This window comes from Lichenostomus cassidix, chromosome 4, assembly GCF_008360975.1.
Source record: "Lichenostomus cassidix isolate B80296 chromosome 4, HeHo_3.0, whole genome shotgun sequence".
In the NCBI taxonomy this organism is placed as follows: domain Eukaryota; kingdom Metazoa; phylum Chordata; class Aves; order Passeriformes; family Meliphagidae; genus Lichenostomus; species Lichenostomus cassidix.
The window spans coordinates 23,171,267-23,197,940 of record NC_139484.1 but is presented as its reverse complement, the minus strand read 5'-3'; the positions used below and the strand labels follow the sequence as shown (position 1 = coordinate 23,197,940).

The window sequence follows — 26,674 nt, the reverse complement described above, 5'->3', positions numbered from 1 at the left end:
ATTTAATTACTTTCCCACTTCTCTACAAGAGTCTTAGAAGATCACAAGCAAGAGAACCTCCTTGGTTTTGATGAATAAATTGTTTCTGACGTGTTCAGTCTACCCTGTGGGCATAGTATGTTAACCCTAGCTGACGCTGCAGTAACTTCCCCCAAATCCCACTGTACCTGAGAGAAGATCCTGGAGAATGGCAGGGATCCCTCCAGCACCTGCTAGGATCACTGTTGCCTCTTGCTGTTTCTCTGGTGCAGCATCCCAAGGCCGATGGTTGATGCCCACTGGTTGTGTTGATAAACACATGGTGTAAGCAAAGCTCTCTGCATCTCCCTCTGCAGGCAGTCATTCCAGTAAAGTCATTTTCCCAGCTGGTGTTCACACAAGAGGGAAGTCTGCAGTCTTTCCAATGGGACTAGGAGTGCACACATGCATTTTGCTTGTATTTTAAAATCTGCAAGTATCACATGACTTCTAAAATTTTCTGTTCTCAGCTGAGTATTTTAACAGTATGTTGAACCCAAAGAGTTTTGCTGCAAGCATGGCTCTATTAGGAACAAGATTCCATTGGGAAGAGGAGTATTAAAAATATATGAAGCTAGGAAAGTATAACCAAATGGACCACAATCCCCTCTGAACATACGTAAGGTGAGGGAGGTAGGGCCTGCTGCTGCTGGGGGGATGCTCTGTCCTTCAGCATGGAGCAGGGGGATATTCTGTGTCATCCCTGTCCCCTTGCCAGGACTAGTGTTGAGTCACAACAGCTTTATGTGCAGGTAGGTCACTGCAGTTTGTCACCACAGTAATCCTATATTTTTATTTCTTTCTTTTTATACTTTGTCGTCATTAGGACACTTCCAGCAATAGTGTTTCTAAAAGCAGTTCTCTACAAAATATATTTAGCTGTGGTGCCATCCAAGATTAACAATGTGGGACACCACTGTTCTGGGAACAGAGCTGTTCCTTGTAAACCCACTTTGCAGTTTTTGTGCCAGTCCTTAATGATATGCCTCCAGAGGCCCGAACATGAGTGTTGGGGAGGGGGTGTGCATTGAAATACAAATGAGATGCCTGTTTTAGGATCCTGTTCAGAGCTAGTACCATGTGACTTCCAGCTACAGGGTGACAGCAGAGCTCTTCCCACACAGCAGAGAATCCCAGTCTTTGCTGTAACCTGATTTCCCTGCTGAACACTTGCCCCTCTGGTACCTGGCAGGTGCTGTCTTCAGTGTGGTCCAGGCATGTGAGGTCCAGGCTGCACCCACGGGTGTCACACTTCCCCACCAAGAGGAGATATGGATCAGCTGGCAACCAGCACTGACAGGCTACTTGATTTCACAGTTAGGGTCACTTGATAGAAAATTTGGGGGTTTTGTTAGCCAGGACATCCACAGAATGAATTTGGTCCCAGAGAGGGAACCTTTATCCCTTCCCTTTCCACCCCTCAGTCAGATCAAGAGCTACAAGGGTAACCACATCCTGCGAGGAGGGCAGCAAGGTGGGGCAGCCCATGGCTGTAACACAGGATTCTCTCTGCTAACAGAAGCTTCCTGTTGAGAAATACACACTGCAGAAACCAAAAAATACTCCATGTCGTAATGCTTCCCAGCACCAGCGTGCTTCAGACATACAATAAACGAGGTGCTTTGAAATACAAATGTTTTATTGCAATGTTTCATTATTTACAGTACCGTTCACTTTGTCCCTGGGTGCTACCAAAGTGCAAAGCATTTTGGGCAGGAAAGCTAAATGATGGTAATTCAGCAGGAAAACATGGCTGTACCTCATGCTCCTGCTCTCCTGCCTCTTCCCTTGTCCTGAATGCAGAGAAGTTTGCTGCTCTCCCTGGGCACTCGCCACAACCTAGTAATTGTGAAACTTTGGTCACAAAGGATTGTCAGTTGTTGGTCTGTTCAAGGTGATGCAAGAATAGGAATCTGCAGTCTTTCCAGCTGGACTTTACTCAATATTCAGGGTCTGTCATAGCATAACAAGATGTCTTTATGCTCAGTACTGTCAAGTTGCTATTTCAACTTTTGATGGAAGTACTGGTTTATTCCCAATTACTTTTCTTGCTGACTCTCTTTGGTTCATTTAAGGTTTTGAGATTATCAATCTGCTATGTTAATACCTCATGCCAGTACCTCAAGAATGTTACCAGAGTTGCTACTGGATACTGAAACCAGTCATGTCTTCCAGAGTTGCACTTAAGAAGTTTTACAGAATACCACAAATTTTGTAATGCACTTCTATTTCATTTAAGAATGGTGATTCAAACACCACCAAAGCCTACATTTTCACACACCATCATCTCAAAGTAGCACAAATTACATAAAATTACAAATTGCTTCAGGAAGGACCTCTCAACAGAAACTCTCCTTTGGAGAGGGGGGTAGTAACTACAAATTTTATTGAAGACTAGAGAATTCCAGTATCCAGTGGCTGAATTCAGGTCAAGAATCTTTCCACCCTGCTAACAAGTTTATTTGCTTGAGCAAGTACTTTGACAGTTTTCAGACTGAATCCCTGCAATTTTGACTGCTGCTAGCATTCCCTTGGGAGGTGAGCAGTGAACTTCTCTGCCTCAGTTATCTCAGAGTGCATCAGGGATGTCATTACCTTCTAAAACTTGAGACACCTTCTATTACAAAACTCTTGTACAACTGGGAAACGTTTAAGACTCCATTCCAGAAGTAAGTTGTATGAAATGGCACTCAAGCCCGCCAGAGAGCACGTAAGCAGGACTGTTGGGGGAAGCTCAGCAGCAGTAGCTGCTGCTGCTCTCCTCACCACATGCCTGATTTACAGTTCAATAATGTGTCCCTGCAACAGCTGCCTCAAATGATTCTGAAATTACAGCTTCTAAAAAATGGGATGATTGCAGCTCTTGGCAGGTCTGTTCCTGTGAGTTACACATATTCCATGTTTTCACAGGCTTTTCTGTATCACTATTGATAGGAAGCCACCAAAAGCTTTACAGTTGCAGAAGATACCATTTTCACAAAGAAAATGTATTCCTTAACCTACCATACAAAACACAGTGTTTAAAAGCTCCGCAGTGCCTCCCTAGTATCATTCCTTTGGAATTTGGAGGTGACAGAGCTCACATGCAGTCCACAACATTGCTGGATCCTTGGCCCACATCCCGGATCTGGCTGCTGAGACAGGAGCACACGGCCACACCTGCCCCTGCCCTGCAGTGTGACACTGAGCCCACGAGTTCCCACCTATGGGAAATAAGGAAAGTAAGTTCCCGCCCTTTCTGAGCAAGCTGGAAGTATTTTCTGTGCCTGAAATTCTATTGCACAGCCTAGTTGCTCAATCTGCACAAAAATGCTCCCCGTTTAGTGCAAAATTAGATTGAAACAAGCAGAAGAATGTAGATTGTTATTGAATGAAGGGGCAAGGACAGGGGATGGAGAGGAGCAGCTTAAATATTTACAAGATCGCCCTAGTGATGTAAGCATCAGTCCTGCATTGATAGTCACGGATATTACTCAATTATTACCAGGAAACAACAGCTAGACTCCTGCTGCACACTGTTTCTAAGCTGCTGTATTTTCATAAAGGCAGATTTCCTTGTCTTATTAAGCCAAACAAAAAATTTTAAATTACCTGTTCACTATGGGATCAAATGCTTCCACTGTATTCAGGTACACATTGCCATTATGACCTCCAACTGCAAAAATTTTTCCCATCAGTGTTGCTATGCCAACACCACCCCTCGGAGTTGTCAGCTCTGCCACATACTCCCATTTGTTACAGCGTGGGTCGAACCGCTCCACTGAGCTCAGGGGCGAGTTGTCATCAAAGCCACCTGCAAACAACCATCACAGGGTCAGTTTCTGGCACTTCTGGTGCAGGTGATGTCCAAGACTGGCATTATCAGGGCATTCTCTGCATTCAGGGGTCCTGTCCAGCTTTCTCTTTACCCGAGCTTTACAAGCTCCCAAAAAATTAATCTAACAGCTCTCCCTCTTCTCACTGTACAAGCTTTGCCAAGAGCAACAGTTTTCCTTCTCCTCGAGTTGCAAGGATTCTAATTTTATTATTTTAATTCCTAAATTCATCATACTTGCAATGAAACAGTTTCCCATTTGGGAAGAGAAAGAAACCTAACACCAGCAAAAGGATGGCCCCAATCTTAAACTTATTTTACTTTATGCAAAACACACTCTTGCAGTGTTCTAAAATTACAGCATTGATTAATATTTTGAGTAGGGGAAAAGAATCCTCATTTAAGACTCAGTGATCTGTTCCCCTTGCAGGGGAACTTGTCAGAGGAGTATTTTGTTCAATACCTATTTAAGCACTTATGACAATATGCAAGTCAGAGCTTTTTAACTATCACTGTGGCACATCTACCTGGCATCTTCCTCTCTCAGGAAAGCAGGTAAATACAAGGTAGCACACAAGACAAGAAGCTGTGGAATAAGTGCAAAAAAAGCTACTGTTGTCTACACTCAGAACACAACTAGAGTGGCTTTGAAAGCATGTGAATTTAAGAATAATTTCCTACAAGGAAACTCGAGTGGTGAGTCTTGAGAGGATTTTCAATACAGACATATTGTCCTGAACAGATCAGCCCTCCTGAAATGTGGTTAGGAGCTGCTTTTCATTTCCTTGCTAACATACCTTCATTTAAGCATGCCCTGGTAGTGCTTGCTTTCTTCTGCTGCCCAAGAACACCAAGTACAGGTCAGCTCTATCTGTTCCCAGTTCCTCCAGCAACAACAGCCTCTTCTAAAGGCCAGCACTTGGCAGCAGCAGCAGCACTACAAAATGCCACATCCCTACTCACCCACAACATACAAGCAGCCGTGGAGCTCACTGACACCATTCCCAGCCCTTCGTTGACCCATCTCTTTCACTTCTATCCACTTATCCAAGTGGGGATCGTATTTCTCCACACTGGAAAGAGATGCCACACCGTCATTGCCACCCACAGCGTAAACATGGTTCTGGAAAACAGTTGTATAGAGATTATTTGTAATATAGTTGCCTTTATTCAGCTTTTCATAGGCAGTGTTAAAATTACAGGAAAATGTGATATATCCACTTTTATTTAAGAATTCCAACAACAAAATTATCTAACAAAAATGGTATTTCTTCCAATGAAAGAAGTGCAAAGGTTATATAGTGTTGCAGCTATTTTTCAGAGCACAGGTACATAAAATACAGCATGCATTTGGTACCTTCAAACACAGTGACCACGACAAACCAGTCTGCTGAGTGAGACACGAAGCACTATCCATATTAGAAGGGTACTGCTGCCAGTACCTCAAACACTGTTCAATTTGATCCGAATATTATCCGAAATATCCTCATTTTTCGCTCAGGATTTTGATGACCAGCTGCATTTTGTTTAAGATCCTGTGTTGTGCCTTGTGAAAGCAGATTTGGAAAGCAGGTGGGCTCCCCAGCTTGGGAGGAAGCAGTGACTCACCACCAGGGCTACAGAGCCCACTCCACCGCGGGGAGTGTTCATGGAGGCCACGGTGCTCCAGCGATCTGAGTCAATGTCGTAGCGCTCCACGTCGCTGAAGCACGTGTTGTCATCCAAGCCCCCGATGGCGTAGATGGGGCCACCCAGCGATGCCAGGGCGATGCCTCTCCTAAGGAACCACAGCATCAACACCTCAGTGCAAATCCTTAACCAAAGGGAGCCACATACCAAGTGCAATGGTACATCAATGCCACCTGTTTCAAACTAGGGGCAAAAGAGTAATAACAATTTAAAAAGTGAAGTTTAGAGTAAATAATGTGGCTGCCTCTCTACACACCTGTGTCGTTTAGACTGAATGTCACCTCTAAGGCCACGTCCCCTGCTCACACACTTGGATATATGACAATGTCTTAGATATTACTTCTCTATCTCAGTACTGAACTTTTACACCTCCTATTTTCTTTTATTGAATCTGATGATGAACCAAAACCTGCTGGTTTTAACTTTGTTGGTATAACTGCCTGCTACTATTTGGGAATGACTGGGGGTGATATTAATACATATTAAAAGGCAAGCCTGTGCTGGATATTAAATAGCTGAACTCTAACAAGATTTAATTGGAATTTCTCCAATTCCATTTTTTTTTTTTTTAAGCATTAAAATGGTTGTCAGATTTGTTTCTACTGAATCTACCAATATAAGAGTATAATCAGTGCTACAAAATTAAAAGTATGGTCTAGAATGTGAGCATTAAGTTTCTGCTTTAACTACTAAGACACGTGGTTTACCATGCCACTGACAACATTCTTGTCTCATTAAAAAGGGCAGGTTCACAGATAGTGAGGCAGGAGCAAGGGAGGCACAATCTATCTACAGAACAAACATTGTGATAATATCCCGGGCTTATCTTAAATTGCCTCAGCAGAAAACACAGACACCACTTATTGGTGGCAGTTTTTTTTCCTCCACTAAGTATTCCAACACCTCCATGAATGGCAGGAGTGGAGCTAGGAGGTAGCCAAGGCGCAGCAGCCCTTTCATTTACCCAGTACTGAGTAATGTCACAGAAATCTACAGCTGATTGTTGCTGAGATTATGGCCTGGGGTGGTGGCAGGAAGGAGGAAGTGGAGCAATCCACTGGGTCTGCTACTTTAATTAGGTCACAGCTACAAATAGATAGCTTTAGGACTTAGCCATGCTTAATATTTCACTCTTACTTGTGCATGATGCTTTTAAAAACAACAAATAACAAAATGGAATGCAGTATTAGGGACATTGATTTAAATAACAGTGGAAACAAAAAATTACAGATCTCTGAGTCCAGTAACTCCTTAAAAGAATCTTAAATGTCAAAAGGCAAGAAAAGTCCTCAATCTGACTTTCAGATTGAGTGCTCCTGGCCTTTTGTGTGAAAAACATAGGCAGCTATTTGTTTCCTGGGCATGAAGTATTTCGCTTTTCATGTTATGCTGGCAGTTATCCTGGTCATTCTTGAAAAGAGCAAAAAACCCACAGAACCAGTTCACGAGTTCCAAGTTGTTAACTGAGCATAGCAGAAAGGCCCCAGATACCAGAATACAAGCATAGCTGGAGTAGAAGAGATCTCTGCTCCAGAAGCCAGCTCCTCCAAAAAAAGATAAAAGGGATAATATATTTATAACATAAAGCTCCAAAGTAGGGGGGAAAAATCCTAGAAATTGAACAGTTTGAAAACCCCCCAAAAAAGGGCAGCACAAACATGATGTTTTTCAGCATCAGCAAGAAATGGCATATCACAGACTAGGACTTGGAGCATGGGACACATATACCTCTTTGTGTTCATTGATGCCTTCATCATCCACTTGTTTGTGAGAGGATCAAATACTTCCATGCTTCCTAAGTGCTCATTTCCATCATGTCCACCTACTGCGTAGACTTTACCTGAACACACACACATCTTTTGATACAGAGATTGCTTGGCAACATTTCAATTTTCATTTATATAATATCCCTGCCTATGTGAAGACAAAGAGGTCAAATAGAGGTTTAAGTTTTTACATGTTTTCATTATCAGAATTTTAGTAAGTGTCAACTTCATCTTTTTATATGAACTCAACCAGGAATCTGTTCCAATGAGGACTTTTTACATAAAGCTTGAGATAATGTAGACAAAAAAGTCTTCCCATAATTTGAGAACTGCAGGTCAAATCAGTTTGAATGTATGTACCAGTCCCTCCAGATTTTCTATGGAAAAGATTATCTCTGTTCTGCTGCAGCAACAGAGGGGCTACCATGTACAAGGGAAAGCTGCATTATTGGTGCTAAACTGCTCTGGACTGCACAGACCTGTTTTCAGAAGACAGAAACCCAAAAATACAGCTAGGTCTGCTCTTGGAAGAGTTATGGTCTTAGTAACTTTCCAGTATGGATTTAAGTAGGAACAGAGGCAGTATGAATACTAGCAAATTCTGGGTGACTGCTGTGTAAGACCATTTTTTCATAAATGGATTTTAAAAAAGTAAACCACCTATTTAAGGCAAGAGGTTATGTACAGTTCAGTTGGGCTGGAAGGAACCTTTAAAGGTCATCTAGTCCAGCCCCTCTGCAATGAGCAGGGACATTTTCATTTTCAAGTTGCTCAGAGCACCATCCAGTCAGATCATGAACACTTCCAGAGATGGGACATTTACCACCTCTCTGGGCAACCTGTTCCAGGGTTTTACCAACCTCACTGTAAAAATTCCTGCTTGGTATCTATTCTAAATCTACCCTCTTTTAGTTTAAAACCATCACCTCTTGTCCTATTAGAACAGGCCCTACTAAAAAGCCTGTCCTCATCTTTCCTGTAAGCTCCCATTAAGTACTGAAGTAAGATCTCCATGGAGCCTTCCCTTCCCTTCCCAAGCCTGAACAGCCCCAACTCTGTCAGTCCCCAGCAATGTCTCTTCCATAAGCACAGTCTCAGACTGGTCCAAGACCAAACACTCCTTCAAGGGGGAGAAGCTGTACTAAACTGAAGACTATACAACAATTAAGCAATTCAAGTAGTTTACTACTTGTACAGCTAGCAAAAGTACCAATTCAGCAAAAAGAGCAAACAAGGGCCTTTTGCCTGGGGTTGCTTGAATAGGGTTACTGACCTCCCACGGAGATCACACCCACATGCCTCCTCCTGCTGTTCATTTCAGGGCCGAAGAACCAGTTGTTCTTACTGATAGAGTAACACTCGATGCTTCGAAAGGGGTCACCTGATCCGCCTCTGCCACCGACACAGAACAGCACACCTGGAGAACACAAAACAGGTTTCCAGAGGACTAGCAGGAGGATGGGCAAAAACAGCTGTACAGCAGAGCAAACTGGAAGTTATGTAATACAGGGGAAGTTGTATTTCACTTCAAGGAGCACGGTCATCGCACTTCATAATTGGACATGGGATTTTGGCCTTTGCTTGACATGCTGCTATGGCAATTAGCTATCTATGCTCTTGTGTAAACAATGCATATTTTAAATAAGCTTTTTGTGATTTGGCTTAAGGAGATAAATACATTGTTAAATATAACGATGTAAAAATTTGGTTTTGCAGTCTAATATTTATCACTTACTTTTGGTGTAGGTTAGTCAAAGACTTTAAAAGTTAGCTCAACCTTCTTACATACACCAAAAGATAGCTGTCCACAGTTTTTTCAGCTTTGAACAGATTGCCTGGTCATAACATATTTAACAGCTCTGGCTTTAATACAGGTAGAGCCAATCTGGATAAATTAATAATGCTTGAAAAAAAGACAATGACTGCAAAAGTTCTGCCAGGAAAATACAGCACATGACCTAAATACCAGAGAAGTACATAATGGCTTTCCCAATTTTGCATTATGTCATTAACAATCCTCAATATGAAGCTACACCTCCTCGATATCAAGACACCTGCACAGATGTGCTGCCTTTTCTCCATACCACTCCCTACTGGAAAACCAGACACACATTTAATTACCAGCAGTCTGCTTCCTTGGTGTTGTGCGAATGGAGTACTCAAAGTCAGGCACTGCCCTGCTGCTCAGGTGAAGGTGGTAGTTTCTTGCTTCATCCAGCAAATCCCTACATTTTAGATTCTGCTTGACAATCTCTTCCTTTGCCACAACACCCATAAGGAAACAAACGGGCAAGAGAGGCAGCCGTACCTGACACAGAAATGAACACAGTTGGAGAAACTGGCTGAACTGGCTGAGTGTCACCATGCAGTGATGCACAAGCACCAGATGGCAGCTCCAGAGCCAGCTGGCAGCCCCCACACTCTTCAATAAAGAGAGCGGCTCTGAGTTGTTCCAGACAACAGTGATATGAACAGTTCTTTTTAGTGATAATGTTTGCTACAACCATTTGCACCTCAGGCACAGTGGAGAAGTGTCCTTGGTCCAAGCTGCTGCCTGTGCTGCTACCTGCCCAGCCTGCTGCAGGCAGCACCCGAGGCTTTACCAGGGCTTCATCAGATTAGTCTGCTGAGGGTATGAATTTTCAGCTCACTGCTATGCCAGCGTAAGAGGGCTTGTGCTAGAATGGTTCATTTTCTTTGGGTGGCAAGTCAAAAAGGAAACACTGTCACTATGAACTAAGTGTCTATGAGGGAGGTATTGCTAGTGCAGTAATACCTTTCTCTAAGGCAGACTTGACAGGCCTGAAGATGTAAAAAAAGTAATACGTGTTGAGAGCGAATTGTTTCCTTCTCTAAATCCTTCCTGACATTTACTTCAGCAAACCTTTCATTCTTCATTGTAAGACAAACAGTGCAGCATACGAAATACAGTTGTTAGTGGGGGGAACTGAAACAAATCTCCACCTGACTTCCTAAGGTTTGGAGTCAGTGCTGTCAAGCAGCTCTTGGTTGGCTCAACCACAATGGTGAAGAAGTCCAGTAGCTCCAATGCTTCTCAGAGCAGCAGGATGGGGCTGCTACAGCACTGACAAGCACCTCTGTCTTGAAGCAAGCATGTGTTTCTATCCATTCTTCCTTACTTCTTTGTTTTCAGTCCCACCTCTTCCTTTATTTTGGCCTGGGTTATTTTAGGCTGCTTTAAAGCACCACTGTAGCCTGCTGACAGGCTCCTGAGGTTAGTGATGTAATAAGAACTCCAGGCTGACAGCTTCAGAACCTCATTACAACTGTGAAATCAACTGTAAGGCTGATTATGACACAGAAAATCACTGTCTAGAAGCCAAGCATGTTTTCTGCCAGCAGTTATATCCAAGTCAGCTGATGGGTCCATATACTCTGGCAAATAACCCATATTTACAGAAGGGGTTTACTTTTCCACTGCTTGAATCTAGACTCCGGTTTCCATCAACAGAATAAAACTGTTAATCTCATCTGCTAGCACAACTGGGCAATAAATATCAATACTAATTTTCTTAAAAATCTCTAATTATATTGCTTCTAAGTTTAAGTATAGTGTACTAAAGAAGGGGATTTTGTACCAAAAACCTCATGCTAGTCTAGATGAAACTAAAGGTTTTTGGAAGACCGCTAATAACCAATTCTGATCTTTTACTAGGAAATGTGAAAAATGGTACATGAAGACAATGACAGCAGCATCTTAGTGAACCTTTCCTTACTCATGTAACACCAATATTATCAATTCAGCCAAATGCAAAATAATCAAGTGGAGTTCAATGACAATTAAAACTGCACAGCCAAGCCTACCTGCTAAGACATGTAGAGCATTTTGCAGCACATGGCATGCAATCCTTCCCAGCACAGGCCCTCCACACCTGTTTCAAATACTGTATTTTAAACCCCCATACTCAGCACACATGGAGCTTGAATAACTGAAGTACTTAATGCTTTAACAGGACAAAGTCTGGCATGTGTTCAGGTAAGTCCAGCAGAATGACCTTTTGATACCTGTGTTTTCTTTCAGAAGCAGTAAGCTGGCATCAAGTCTAGACAATTAAACTGCAAACTCCTTTTGGCTCCTATGGTGGTGGACCAGTGAGCATTAAAAAGTCTATCATATTTCATAGCCTACTAGGGCTAACACATCTTGGTCTTTTGTTAATGAAATGCATGAAATATTCTAGCAGTAGCACAACTTGATGTGACACATCTCTGTTAGTTTCCTTTCCTAGCCATGTAAGAAAACTCAACAGCTTTGCCTCCTTTCTCAAGTACAAATACATAACAGCAAGGGCAGTGAGCAGATCAGGCTGTAGGAGTGGCAAGCCAAGTGAAGAGCTGGCTTTATGTTCTTCCTTTAATGAAAATAGTTTCTGCTCTAGCACAGATGCAGCTTTTTCTTGGTTACCCACCTCCCAGCCATGAGCATAGAGTACTCTTCTCTCTACAGAAAGAGGAGAATATGACTTCTTCCTGATATTTAAGAAATGTAACTTACTTCCACTGTCAACTCCCAACCATACCAAAATACTAAATGAGGCACCAAAAGCTAAGAGTGCTTTTCACCTTGAAATCTACCCAAATAAAAAGAGCTGATTACACAACTAAACCAGTGATGAGACAGGCACTTGGTGCCTCAGTCTGCCCTACCTGTGCAAGGATCTCATCCAGCCACACAGCATGATGCTGTGGATTGGCCAGCAGCCACTTGATAGCAGCACTGTAAACCTGCTTTTCATTTTCAATATTCAGGTCACTGGAGGACAGGAGTTTATGGAGGTGCTGTGGTGAGACACTCACAAAGTCCTCACACTCCATCACTTCTGTAAAATGTTCACAAGCAAACTGATCAGCCATGTCCATCAGGTCGATGCGGTTGTGGCTCTCAGCAAACGCCCTGACTGCCAGGCAGTTGGAGGGGTGGAAATGCAGCTTCATGTATTCACAGCAGGCCTTTGCCACCAATTCCACCTGCAGGATGCAGGCAGCGTACAGGAGAGGCTGAACGTTATCCACTGTCAGGGTGAGCCGCGAGGAGTATGCAAACTTCACCAGGTCCTCGATGGCATCGCCGTCAAAGTCCCTGATCTCGATCAGCTTCTGCTTGGCTTCAGCCATTTCTGAAAGAAACATGGCTCGGAAGTAAGGGATGACACAAGCCAGCACCAGTTTGTGGCAGGAGATTAGCTTTGAACCAACCTGAGAAAGAACAAAAAAAAACCAAAAACCAATGTTTTACTGGAATGTCAGTTTCAGCTGTGAAAGGAAGAACAGTGAAGCTGAAATAAGAATTCTGGACTCGATGTGCATTGAGCTATGATATTTTGTCCACATGAATTAACTCCATTTGCCCTGCACTTCTGACATTACATCCTTGTATCCCAAGGAAATCTAAGTTGTAACTTGGCCATCAGAGTAGAGCAAAGCCGTAACACAAGGAAGCAACAGCACTGATGCACTGAACTTGCCTTTTTTTAAAAGCCTTATGAAGCATCCTTAGGAAGATTCTAGATACATCCTTGAGACAGGAGGAGACTGCTAGACACTTGTACTCCAAGACTTTAGAGGGGGGAAAATTAGAAAGTAGCATTTTTAGACTACTTAATTTTTAGACTTCTGGATTTTTACTACTGTTGAGGAATTGATGTTTATAGAAGCACATTTATGCAAAAACATAGTAATAAAAGCTATTTCAGGGGTTATTAAAAGTTACCAATCACTTCAACATTTTTAGAATATGTTTAGCCACAAAAGATAGTGTGTTCCCCATAAAGGGAAGGTATTTCTCCAGAAAATATAAAATAAGCTTTTCATGTAAAAAATTCTAGAATTCAACTACATTAAAAAAAGAATGTAAGTATTGAAGGCAAATGAATAATCCACTGCTTATTTATGTTCCAGGAGTGCTTTACTACAGCCTTTGTCTGCAGTAGCATAAAGGGATGGCTGACTTCAATAGCCAGTTTCCCTGACAGACTCAAATTACAAGTTCATTTTCAGATGAAGGTGTTACAGAGAGCTGTCTTGCACTTAAAAAAACATACTAAATTATAAAGGATATTTTGAATTTTTTTCTAGCTCTGATTCAATACACAACTACTCTACCCTTTTAAAGAGTACGATCAACAGAAGTTTAACCTACCTGATGAGCAGTGAGCTGAGAACAGAAAGCAAACACACAAGCAAGAGTATCCAGATTAAAAAAGAGGAAAAGATGGATGGTTCAGTGTGATTACATCAGATCATCCCAGAAGGAACAATTCAGACCTACCAAGTGATTAGAAAGTAAACCAACAGGAGAAAAGCAGATGGTATTCATCTGCCACCCTCTGCCTTCTAACAGCCTTCTCAGACTTTTCATATGACAGCAGCAGGAGAGTAGGTGAAATTCCAGAATTTAACTCTTTGGAGCAGAGGAGTGTCCCTATGTGCTCCCATGGCTTATCACTGTTACAGCATCACCACTCCAACTAACTACAGTACTTATGCAAAAAGATGCTACTAGTGGTCTGCTTTATCAGGGAAAAAGCTCCCAGGCCATTCTCACCTTCAGAGACTTTTATTCTGCCCATCATCTCACTCTCTAATTAAACCTTTCTTTTGAATTAAGTGGCTTTACTATGTACCCAAATCTGCTTAATCACAGAATGGTTTGGGTTGGAAAGCACCTTAAAGATACCCTTGTTCTACTCCCTTGCCATGGGCAGGGACACCTTCCACCAGTTATCTAGCATTTCTTGGTATTTTGAAACCAGAGCTCCCCTCCAGTTACTAACTATCATATTTTAAGAGCCAGCAGTTAAATCAATAATTAGTCTGATGAGAGCTATGCCAGAATTGTTCACTATCACAGGTCACGCAGAAAAGCAGGAAGTTCAGTAGAGATCTGATTATCAAAATATGAGAAAGGCCTGAGCACTACAGGAAGAAAAACCAAGCTGCCCTGAAAATTCTAATTCAAGTACAGAGTTGCCAGTTACTTGAAAATCCCTGATTTAAGAACCTGTACAAAGAGGTGTCCATGGGTTGCTCGCGCTTTCACTGGAAGCCAAGTCATGCCATCTACCATTCTTAAATTACCAAAGGAGTGTCACACAGATAATACAAATGAACATTAATACCACCCTAACTTAGTGAAAGTTAAACTGCAGCCCCAGTGAAGTGTTTTTTCAAGGCAAGTTTGCCTAGCAGGAGTATACATTTAATTATGTTTATAAAATAAGATTTTCTGCCTTCTTTTGCAAGGGTAGGTGGAATGGTGAGAATGAGGTCAACAAGAAAAGGGATGAGGAGAGTTGGTAAGACCAGGGACATCCATCTGTTAAGATTTTCGCTATTCATATCTAACAGTCAAGGTGGCAGGCTCACAACTTCTCCTAAGGGCATCTGTCATTTGTTCTTGGTTTAGGAGCTGTGCTTCATCACTATTCCTTAAATAACTATCTTGCACTAGTAATTTTTTAGCTAAGCAATACTTAAAATCTGCAGGTGCTGGCACTCACTTTTATGGATGCTAGATACAAATACAAGTAATATACAGCTGAGTTATAAATAATGTATTAAAGCAATGCTATGCAAGAACCATAAAATTTGCTTCCTCCCTCTCCTCCTTTACTCTTTGATCAGCTGTAGAACACAGCGCTCTGGGTTTTTTTCTTTCTTTCTTTGAAGAATGCTAAAAGTTTGAGTTGTTCCAGAAATCCTATTCGCTGAGAAAAATCTAGCAAAACTGCTAAACTGCTAACATTTTCTGCATCAAATGCAGAAATGGAGGTAAAACTTGGGGTGAAATTTGAGATGAAAGTGTATTGTGTACAAAGTGGCTAAAAGGAGCTGGAATTGCACTGTTATTTACTGACCAACTGTGGGAACTTTCCTAGAAGGCAAGTTGGATGAGGTCAGTCATGTCCTTCCTCTCTTGGATTGTGAATATCTAAAGTGTTTAAATTTCAGCTGTAAACTTCCTAAATAAGAAAAAAAAATATGATCATCTCTAGAGATGCCTCAGATCCAAGAGGTATTCTGTGGCTTCCATATCCCTGCCAATATTCACAGCCACCTCCCAGCACACTTATTTGCAGCCTTATCTTCAGACTGTTACATGCAATGGATGTGTGACAAGTATCACCTTCAGTGTAACATCACAGAGCTCTCCAGCTTCAAAGAAGTGAAGAAGAGAGCTGTGAAAATCCTTCCAAGCCTCATTTGCCTCAAACTCGAAGACATCATCATCCCCATCATTGTTGGAAGATCGACTTTGCTGCTGCTGCTGCTGCCGCCTTTTTCCCTTTATCAGATGTTGTTTTGACTGCTCAGGGACCATGGATTCTGAAGCCATTGGTTGTTTCTTCTCTCACTGCATTAATCTTCAAGAACTCCTGCCGAGATAAAATCCAGCCCATCAGGAGTTAGGTTCTAAAATTCAGTTCTGTTCATCTTCCTGCTTAAAAAACACACAAAAAAAGAAAATGAGACATTAGGTAACACTAGTATATAACACTTTGATTATGTTATAATACTACCTATGACCTTAGCTGGGGAAGGTGAGAGGAGAAGGGGCAAAAAAAAAAGACACACAGGTAAGAATCCTATGGAGGCTTTTAGGAAAAGCTATTATTTGTGAACTTGTTGTCCACACTTATTGAAAAAGATATGAAAAAGAAAAGGCAAATATGTATCATAGAATAGTTTGGGTTGGAACAGACCTTAGATATTATATAATTCCAACCCTCAGCCATATGCAGGAAAGTTTAGCAACTTTCCACTAGACCAGGTTGCTCAGAGCCCCATCCAGCCTGGCCTTGAACACTTCCAGGGATGGGGCATCCACAACTTCTCTGGGCAACTTGTGCCAGTGCCTCACCACCCTCACCACAGCAAAGACTTTCTTCTTAACATCTAATCTAAATCTCTCCTCTTTTCACTGGAACTGTTCCCATTTGTCCTATTACTACCTGCCTATGTAAAAAGTCACTCTCCCTGTTTTTGTTAAGCCCCCATTAAGTACCAGAAGGTACTCCAGAGTATATTGAGAAGCATCCTCTTACACTGACTACGTCTGGTTTCATGGCTTTTTAGTTCATTTGTGATGCATTCATTATTCATGCTGTGCTAAGAGCTGATGATTGCTATAGTTCAGTAGCTTCTGCTCATGAACTCTGGTGTTGGAGAAAGTGGACTGACCAAAAGAACAAAGAATTCTTCTGCAATAAAAATTTAAGTCTGACAACAGAGCTGATTTTCCTTAGGGAGATTTTGAAAGTGTCCATGCCTCCTGCTAAATTTACAACTCTTCATGCATCAGTGCCAGAGAAAAAGCAGGAAGTGACCTGAGACAACCATACTTGTTCCTGCTGTAGGTCGCAAGGTTGCTGCCATCTTGACATCCTGTGTGGTGACAGGGCTGATGGCTGCACTGGGCCAGGCAGGCTAAAGTGAAATTAAACATGCCTAGAATATTTGCCCGTGGTGCTTTAAGCAAGATAAGTATACTTCCTTTAAAACATATCTAAGAGGAAGATCTTACTTCTTCCAAAACTGCAAACTAACTCAATGATACTATGTATCATGGGATTTTTGTACAGTTTATAGCAATCAATACCTTTTTCTGCTGAAAACTTCACTTCCATTATGCCATTTTTTACAAACTACTAAGATGTTTTTCTAGTTCATTAGGATATTTTGGCTCTCAGATTAATCCTCCACGACTAGTTTAACATGCCCTTCAAAGAAGTCTCTATTAGCACTGACATCTGAAGCTGACACAGAGCTTCAGATAATCTCCCAAGGTTATAAAAATTAACATGGACGAACAAGAGGAAAAAAGACTGAAGTTGAAATGCTGTATAAGGGTGTTGAAAGGCATCATGTGCTATTCATTCACATGATAATGTAGATAAGATATAGGATCTCCAGCCTACACTTGTAGGGAACTCATGCTTATTTTGGTCTGTGACTGACACTCTCGCTTCACCATTCCTCAGTTACTCACACCTAACCATTGCTAAAGCGAGTAGAAATGCTGCTTTCAGACAGAACTGCCATCGACTGCTAAATGAGAGTTCACAGCTCCCAAGTCATAAAGGTTTTTCCATCTGACACATATGCTACATTTATCCTCATGCTTTAACTGCAGCTGCACACGTATTTTCCTCATCTATTCTGTGTCTCATGGTAAAAAAGGCTGATAATGGACATTTTACCTATTCTGGGTATGCTGTTGTAAACATCAACATAAAACACAGGAGTCTTAAAAGAAATCAGTGTTGTTGGGTGAATTTTTTATGCTATGAATGAACTAAGCAATAACACAAAAGCCAAACATAAACGATTTTAAGCAATGCTTTTCATCCATATCTCATGCTCATAGCAAATAAAACTCCTGGAGATGCTCTGAGCTCTCGCCTGTAAGAAAAGAAGTTGAGTGCATATTCGGATTTACATATTTGATACACACTAACTACACACTTGATACTGTAGGGGAAGAAACTAGAAAGGACACCAGAGGAAACCAATGGCACTACTCAGGCACACAGCCACATATAAGAGAATCACACGTATGAGGGAGTGCCCAGCATTGCGATATCAAATATGTGTATGGGAACATGAGGGCAAATCAATTGCTGTTCCTCAGGTAAAGAGAGGTTTCTGCAACATGTTAAAAATTAATGTGTAATACAACCTTCAGGAAATGTTCAGATAGCAACAGACTGATACACTTCAGCTTTCTTTTGATGAGACTTTGTGACAGGTATCACAGATTTTTATTTTTGCCCCAGGTCACCAATTCAGGAACATCTTGTTTCTGTCATACACCTCAGTCATGCAAATCTTTTTAGATGCTTATCCCCAGATCCTCCACTGGCCTTAATTACAGCATCTCGCACTTTGAGTCTTCAAACAAATTATCATCTGCTATGGAAAGGACCAGCTGTAACCATGCTTCATTTGCAGAAAATACTGGCTTGAGCTCATGTTTAGCTACAGGCATTTTTTATTCTCAGACTTTAAATTAAAAAAAAAAAGAATTTTAGTAGCACTTTAGAATAAAGATACTAAGTTCTAGAAATCTGGAGATCACTCCAAAGTCCTGAAAGTCAGTATATTTCAACTCCACAAATTAAGAGAGAAGAGCCATTTACAGATTTGCTCCCCAAATCAACAGTAATTCAACAACAACATGCAACTACTTGAGGTTAGTTTAGTACTGGATGAATGCCACACACACACAGAGTTCTTCCCCTCTAGAACAAAACACTGTTTTCACCTTGCCAATTAAGTCTTCCAGCCTTGATACAGTCTAATATTTTGATAACATTAAGAGCATAAGTGACCATCACAGCAAGTGACTGAGTCTAAAGCTAAAGAAGTGCCTCATTCATAACATCATTTGTCATTCCTTGTAAACAGCTGCTTGACACTTTCCATGAAGGAGTAGCTGTCTGAATAAAAAAAAAAACAAACAAAACCCACACATATTTGCAGCTCACCATCATTTGCTGAGAGCCAGTCAGCAATTTTCCTGTTCAAGCTAAATATTTAGAAATATTGATGATGTCTGCTATTCTTAAGAGTGCAGCTGTTCCAGACCCCAAAGTCTGTGTTCAGGTCATCAGTGCTGGCCCTCAGGCAAGGGACTGAGGGTCCCCTCCTAGTTGTTCCTCAAATTTATAAAAGCAAACAAGGATGGGAGGTCAGAGCACACACACGTTATCTTATAGCTGCTGCAATTCAGATAACAGCAACATCCAGAAGCAAAGTGATTTTGATTCAGACATTCTAGCCAAATCTGAAACTGAATTAAGTGTAAAATTACTCAAGTCACATAGAGTACTTATGTTCAGTACAGACAAAACCCCTCATTTTTGAAGCAAAAAGGAATTGAAGGCATTAGACGGTGGCAGGATATGAATAACATCGCTCTGTTTTCCCCTATCATGAAATTAAATCCCAGGAATCCTGGCTGACAAGCCAATCTAGATGTTGGAATACATGGCCTCCTTCCCTTGTGGAGCACCTTGGGAGATGGTGTCCCAGAAAGAAGGGATCATCCTAATTCTTTCTCTGACACATGGGAGGAATACACTTCAGTGATACAAGACAAGCAAACCCATGATTCCCACTATAACCAAAACTAGGTTCAGATGAGAGGTATTATGATACCTGTAAATCCAAAGTTCTTTATGATGAGGGGTGTGGAAGCTGGAAAAAAGGTGGCAGAAGTGCAGGAGAAAGCAAGAAACAGATGAAGTTTCACCAACTATCCAGTATGTAAATTTTATTTACCTATCCCCAAGATGAACTAATATCACATCATGATCTCTGTAGAGAAGGACAGTCAGCCTCCCTCAGGAAACAAAAACGGCCTTTTAGTTGAAGGAGACAAGAAATTTGCCTTTGTATGTGTGGCTGTGTAAAACTAACTTGTCCAATACAGAGCCTGGTGAGTGTGGGTAATGAAATGCTGTCACTGCTGCCCACAGAATCAGAACAGCAGAGGCAGCAACAAGATCTTCTTCAGTTTAATCCAGCTAACAGAGCAAGTCAAGTTGTTGTCTTGTGTTGTGCTAAGAAAACTTGAACATTTGGAAACAGGACAGCTGGCAGAGCTAAGGAAGACACAGAGGGAGGTAAGTGAGAAGGGCAGGAGGCAGCTGCAGTGCAAACTGCAGACAGGCAGCAGCTTTGGCAGGGACTGTGCAAGCAGCTGTTTCACTGCTCAGTCTGGTTACAGCTGCATCATCGAGAAGGAACACGGGGAGAAAAAACTCATAGACCAAATAGTGTAGAAAATCCTCAGTTCTCTCCCATTCTCCATTCACCAATTCTATCAAAGATGATGTGGAAACTTTATGCAAAACTGTTCAGATACCCGAGCTAATTAGGTCAAATCAGACAAGGTCAGAAAACATGGGAAAGTTCAAATTACATACTGTATTACAACCCTAAGCCTACTGCACTTTTCAGCAGGAAGTTATGTAACAGAAAGGAAGAAAAAAAGTCAGAAACCACACATCTAACTGGTTTAGCTTGTTTAAAACCATCAGTTTCTTTTGTAGAAACACATAGAAGTTTCTTAGACAAAACTAATATAGGATTTCTAAATCCTTTCAGCATTTCAAAGGTTCTTCGCAGCAGAAAGTGGTATTATTGTTTTGTGTTACTTGTCACATAGGTAGCTCAGCAAACAGTGAAATGGGTACAGCTGTCACCATTTCTCATCTGCTCCTATAATCAAAATCCCATCAGTGCTGTAAACACACAAGCAGTGAATGGGAACTGCTCTTCCTTGGAAAAATGCAACAGAAAAAGTGTTTTGTAGAGCATGAAAAGCATAGTCAGATAAAATTTCGTTTTGGAAATAATTCTTCCTGGCAGTCCCTCCATGCTGTCTTGAGACAGCTTCTTCCCAGCTCCCTTCCATTCAATGCTCAGTAAAGTTCTGCTCAGGTTTAATGCCAGTTTCCATGAAACACCAGAAAGGCCACCTGTCTCCTGGGATTTATAGAATTACAGGTTGACAATTTTGTTCAATTCTGCATTATGAAAAACAAGCAAAAACCTAATGTACCATGATTTATTTATGCTTGATTTCCTTTTGCTTCAGAACAACCAGCAAAACCCCTCAGAAGTCACAAAACAGCAGAGCAGGATTCTGCTCTGAAGATACAGAGGTAACTAAGATGTGGTTTATTTATCCAATGTAACCTTGGAAAGGCAAAAAATAGACCACAATAGACAAACCACTTAAAATCAGTGCAATGGGAGCATAGCGAAGTGTTGATGGATAGATAAAATTTAACTAGCCTACTACATGCACAAGAACACAGAATAGTCCCTTACCAAAGAGGGACACTGTTATCTTCTCTGATAGACCATATTAAAAATTACAATAGATTAATAGTCCAGCCATTCCTGGGAAGTATGAACAGAGAGCAAAATGATTGCTAAGTCATTTGCCAGCTTCCTTTATCCTGGACATATAAAACAAGACATGGTACCCACCAGAGCATTTCAGAACTGTAGCCAAAAAATGTTTCCCACACACCCAGCAGTCCCTTCTTCCCAGGACTCACTGCACTAGCTGCCAATCACTATCATATTCTCTCATTTAGAGCTGAGATTCACTGCAGCCTCATGTTACACTCACAAGTCAAACAGCTCAAACTATAAAGCAGTGTCATCTTCCTTCTGTCCCAGAGCTGCAAGGCTCCTTCAAAATCTGAAACCAAGAGGTGGCAGAGGGAATACAAGACAAAAGGCTTCACAACCCCAGATGCTACAACTGTTGATGCAGGAAATTACTATTACACAATCTGTTTGGTGAAACCTGCTGGGGAAGAACTAAGCACTGGCTGATGCGGTACTGTGCTGCCTTGCATCAAATCACAGGCAGTCATTACACAATGATCCTGTCTTTGTGTGACCACGATTAAATTTGCCTTTACAAATAAATGGCCAGCTAGAAAACTGAATGCCAGGCTACTGACATACCACTAACAATTAATGAAATAAATGAGGTCATGAGCACACTGGACAGAAATCCCAGGCATAACTTTGCTATGTAACAACACAGTCACACTCCTCTCACAGCACACGAGTTTGCACAGATTACAGGGGACTCAGCCCAAACTGACTCAAAAACCTCAGACCTCATTGCTTGAAGAAGGTGGCAAAACCTTTTGCAGCTTAACCTCCATTACACACAAAGACATATGAGAGGCGTCTGTTGTGGTTTTAGTTTGACAACACTTGATGAGCTGTTTTACTCACTTTGAGCTATTTAAAGTTGTGGTACTTTTCTGGAGTGTGATTTGTTTCTTGATCATCCTTCCAGAAGCCTTTGCAAACAGCACAGAAATAATAGAAAGCCAGGTATCTCTCAGTTTTGTAACTTCTACAATTGTAGGATATATAAAAATTACTTATGCAAAGAAGAAAACACAGATCTACTTCCCAGCAGCCAGTAAGCAATTGCCTTGAATGGAGATGGGAAGGGGGAACCTATCAAAGCAGGAAGCCAAACAGGCAGTTTCAAGAGCTGGGGGAGCTGTGACATCTTAAATTTTCATTTATTTGAGAAGGAAGAAAAGGCTAAAAAGCTCCTGAGGCTCTCCCCAGTAGCAACGGGCAATTTCTTGCTGTTTGTTTTTGGTTTTTTTTAACACAAATATTTGCTTTGGGGTAAGCTAAGTGACTACTCGTTATCCTTTACAAAACGCCAACAGTGAGCTGAATGAGGAACTACCTTTGGCTGCAGTCTGCACACGGAGCATCTCGAAACGCGTGGAATGCCGGCTCAGTTAATTTTTAATTAACATTTACCTCCTTCTCGAACGGAGCGGCTGCCAGGGCTCTCTCTGTGGTGCCCCCGCAGCACAAGCCCCCCGATGCCGAGCCCGGGCACGGTGCCGCCCCAGCGCTCTCTGGGCACAGCCCAGTGCGGGTAACCATTAGCACCGATTGCACCTTCATTGCCCACCCAGCCGCGCTCGGCCCGGCTCCCCAGCTCCGGCGCGGCGATCCCGGTGGGCGATGCGGGAGCAGGGAGCAGGGAGCAGGGATCAGGGCCCGCCCCGCGGCCCTCCCGGGAGCGGCTGCGGGCCGTCCCGCGCTAGGAGCCCATGGCGGCGCGCCGAGGAGCGGGCAGACCCGCGGCACGGCCCGCCCCGCCGAGCCCGCCGAGCCCGCTGCCGGCACACCTGCGCGGAGCATGAGGGCAGGGGGCGCGTTACATAAGGACGGGGGAGCGCCATGGCGGCCAGCGCGCTTCGAAGGCGCGGCACGGCGGGGGAAGGGCGCGGAGCGGGGCGCAGGCCTCCCGCTGGCGGGGAAGGGGAGGTGTGAGGTGAGAGCCGCGGTGAGCCCGCCGTGCTCCCGGTGCCGCCCGGTGCCGCCCCGCTCACCTGCGCTGCCGCCGCCGCCGATGGTACGGCGGAGCGCCCGCCGCCCGCCAGGGGGCGTGCGGCGCGCATGCGCCGATGGGCGGGGCAGGGCGGGAGCCCGGCGCGCTTCCCGCGTTCCCGCCCCCGCGGCTGCCCAGGGAGACGGGCTGTCCATTTGCTTAGCTGTGTGTGCAAAATAGGCTTTCCAGGCTGGTTCTTGGTGCGTACAAGAGCTGACCTTCAGTGCGAAGCAGAAGCATGAAAGAGCAATTCCTGAGAAATACCATCGCCCTGTCCCCCCAGCTAGTACGCTGGAATAATCCTCCTTCTGGAGGGGAAGCTGGATGTGGAATGGCTGAGGTCACTTGGTCTGTTCGGCTTAGAGAAGAGGAGACTGCGGGGACACCTCTTCGCAGTGACAACTTCCTCGGGAGGGGAGGAGGAAGGGCAGACACTGATCTCGGTGGTGACAGTGACAGGACCCCAGGGAATGGCCTGAAGCTGTGTCAGGAGAGGCTCAGGCTGGATGTCAGGAAAAAGTTCTCACCCAAAGGGTGATTGGCACTGGAAGAGGCTTCCAGGAAATTATCACAGCACCAGCCTGACAGAGCTCAGGGACTGTTTGGACAATGCTATCAGGCACGTGGTAGAACACTTGGGGATGTCCTGTGCAGGGACAGAAGTTGGACTCAATGATCACTGAGGGGGTCCTTTCTAATTCAGCATGTTCTGTGATTCTGTAATACAGATCAGAGTGATCCTGCTTCGGGTGTTGCAGAAACTGCTCTCCATGAGTTCAGAGAGAGAAGGATGTAACAGAGTAAAAGGCTCCTTCCTCCCCACCTGTTCACCAGCTCTAGCCTCTACAGTGTATATTTATAGATATGTGTATATGTCTCATACAGACAGATACATACACCCTCTCCTGTGCACAAATACATTTCCCCAATACACACTTTCACCCTGGTTTGATTCAGTCTCTTTGTTAGTAGTGCCCCTCTGCCTGTGGAACAACAAGTGTAAGTTTTGGTCCCATTTGGTCAAAGCTTGACTTCAGAGCTTGAAAAGAATTGGCCTGGAAAGTTTTGCAGGCTGTTAAAACAAAAGAAAGACCATATTAAAGAAATAGGTGCCCTGGGAAGTACAGAGTCTTCCTTGCACAAAGCACAGGTCACCAAGTGAAAATGCCCTCCACCTCCAGCCCACAGCTAAAGAGCCCAACAGATTTCCCAGTTCCATACTGTAGAGCTGAAATCTGGACTCACACTGCATGCCAAGTTCACCTCTACAGACATGCATAATAATTCTAGGATTTCCTTTTTTCCTGAACCCAACACAATTCTGCTGAAAAGCAGGAAGGTGTTTTATAAATCCATGCTTATCTGAGAACCAGTGGCTGGAGGTTTGCAGTTCCACACAGAGTACACATATACTGTTTTTATGAGGAGATGCACATCTATTTAGGAGTCTTTAAAGTCAAAAATGTCCAGCTAAATAACACTGCTATTTGACCTGGCCTATTGGAGAAAGAGCCAGAACACTCTCCATAAAAATATGGGGATCCTTGTTATTATCTCAAATATGTCTGTTTAATGGGTTTGGATTGTTATTCCCCAGCCCCACCTCATTTATTCCACAGAGGTCAGAAGTGGTGAAAATTCAGTAGCAAACAGCTGAAATTATTATATGATATTATCAAAAGGCTGCACTAATTGTGATCAACCCTGCACATTTTAGGTTTGCATAAATACATCTCAGAAAATTCCTGTTCAGCAATGTCTTAGTGGCTATTTATCTGAACATAAAAAGCCTCAAGCAATCCTCCCCAAATTCATCCATGTTTTTGAAAGGTACTAACCTGTATGTATGTGGCAGAGGTTCTGCTGTCCATGAGAAGTGTCCATGAGAAGCTGTGATCGAACAAAATGACCTGTACAAACTTGTGTTTTGCAGATTCTTCCTTCCCTTCTATCGCAGGCTTTTATTCTCTATTGGCCTCACAGTTTCTACATCATATATCCACCACGTCCAGCCTGGCAGCTGTTTTACTTCTCCAGATTGGTTCTCTTCAAGATGAAAGCCTGACGCTCAAGAAGTGCCAAGGGAGGAAATCTTACCTCCCAGCTTCCCCAGACTAGTACTGGGGATTGAAGCAAAGTTATTGCTCTGTTCTGTGAAAAGGTAGGAGGAGTCAGTGGGCAGGCTGCTGTTCTGGATGAGGAACTAATGCCTTTGTGCTCTTGCTTCTTGGCTTTGAGGGTTAGTGATACTGCTTTTAATGTATTGTGGCTCTCATCCAGTGGCCCTGGAAACCACCAAAAAGGCTCCCATTGACTTCAGTCATAGTTTGATCAGGCCTTCAGCCCACAAAGATGCCATTGTTTGGCTTAGCTGCCACTGGGGTGCTTGGCATGGTGCTGCTCCTGCCCTCACATGCATTCAGATACATACATCCACTAAGTCTTCACAGGCAGTGAGGTAGCAGCAGAGGTATAATCCCTGATGACAGAAAGAGGTTACCTTTTTCTGAATGTGGGCAGACTTTGAGGCTAGATTCCTGGTGATCTATTGTGACTGTTCTGGTAAATGCTTTACCTCTGTTCTCTTAGTAAATGTAAAATAACTATTTGTCTGGATTCTCTTAAAGCCTTGTGTTTAAAACTGTAGTAGCTCTTTGGATGAGCAATTTTAGAGATCTGTAAGACTTCAATATTTTATCTTCCTGCACTTAAGGCAACAAATTTAAAAATAGTGCTATTCCCTGATAGTAACAAACCTCAAAAGTAAAAAATAAAAAAGCCAACAGTGAAAACTTCAAATAGCTGGATTTTTTCATGTGTGTGGTTTTGTTTTGTTTTGTTTTCAGCTGCTTCAGAGGGAAAAACAGGAAGTTCACTTGGTCCAAAAGACAAATCATGACCTGGCAGCTAAGAGACAGGGCATAACCTTGGGTGGAAAAAATCTTTGGGTGTTGAGTGACCATGGCTTTGTGTGCTAATCTCAGCTAAATCAGTATGTGACAGATATGCCTACAAGGTGAAAACCCACAGGAGTATAAACACCAACCTTGAGGAGGCTTCAAAGAGAAACTGAATGCCAGGTAGCTGTGTCTTGCCAAGAGGATGTCATGCACTGAGTACAGCTTTGGACCATGTCACTTGACATCTTCCAGAGATCCTGGTTTAGCTCCTGAATAAAGAACAATCCCTTTTCCAAACTCGTTAGCCCAGAACTGCACTAACACAGGAATACCCATTGCTAGGCTCCAAGGTAGCAGGTAATCATGAGGCTATACATACATGCAAAATATCTTTCTCAGTGCCTTTGAGCTAGCACTGAGGTAGCTCAGCACTGCACAGCACAGGCCTTATCTAATATTGCCTTTAGAGTATTGAGGATCATGCTTTAGGATTTGTCTGCCTGTGATCCATATTATGTTTGTAAGCACTTGAGAAGATCTGTGTTTAGTGTAACTGTGTATGAAG

The 26,674-nt window shown here is 42.8% G+C and overlaps 1 protein-coding gene across 5 annotated transcripts; it reads right to left on the bottom strand.

The window, feature by feature from the left end:
* Positions 1-1,639: 1,639 nt before the first annotated feature.
* On the bottom strand, positions 1,640-25,484 carry KLHL8 (kelch like family member 8). Of its 5 annotated transcripts, none has more exons than XM_085058305.1 (10): positions 25,048-25,484; positions 15,434-15,683; positions 11,956-12,504; positions 9,409-9,595; positions 8,561-8,704; positions 7,250-7,361; positions 5,441-5,609; positions 4,796-4,955; positions 3,610-3,811; positions 1,640-3,221 (listed from the first exon to the last, which is right to left on the bottom strand). In XM_085058305.1, the coding sequence occupies exons 2-10, from the start codon at positions 15,641-15,643 to the stop codon at positions 3,098-3,100; spliced, it is 1,857 nt and encodes a 618-aa protein (XP_084914431.1). In that variant the 5' UTR covers positions 15,644-15,683; positions 25,048-25,484; the 3' UTR covers positions 1,640-3,097. The 5 variants fall into 5 exon arrangements, with proteins under 5 accessions (XP_084914431.1, XP_084914428.1, XP_084914432.1 ...); XM_085058302.1 differs by having other exon boundaries at positions 15,434-15,745; positions 25,048-25,482; XM_085058306.1 differs by lacking the exon at positions 25,048-25,484 and adding an exon at positions 23,211-23,282.
* Between the last annotated feature and the right edge of the window lie 1,190 nt (positions 25,485-26,674).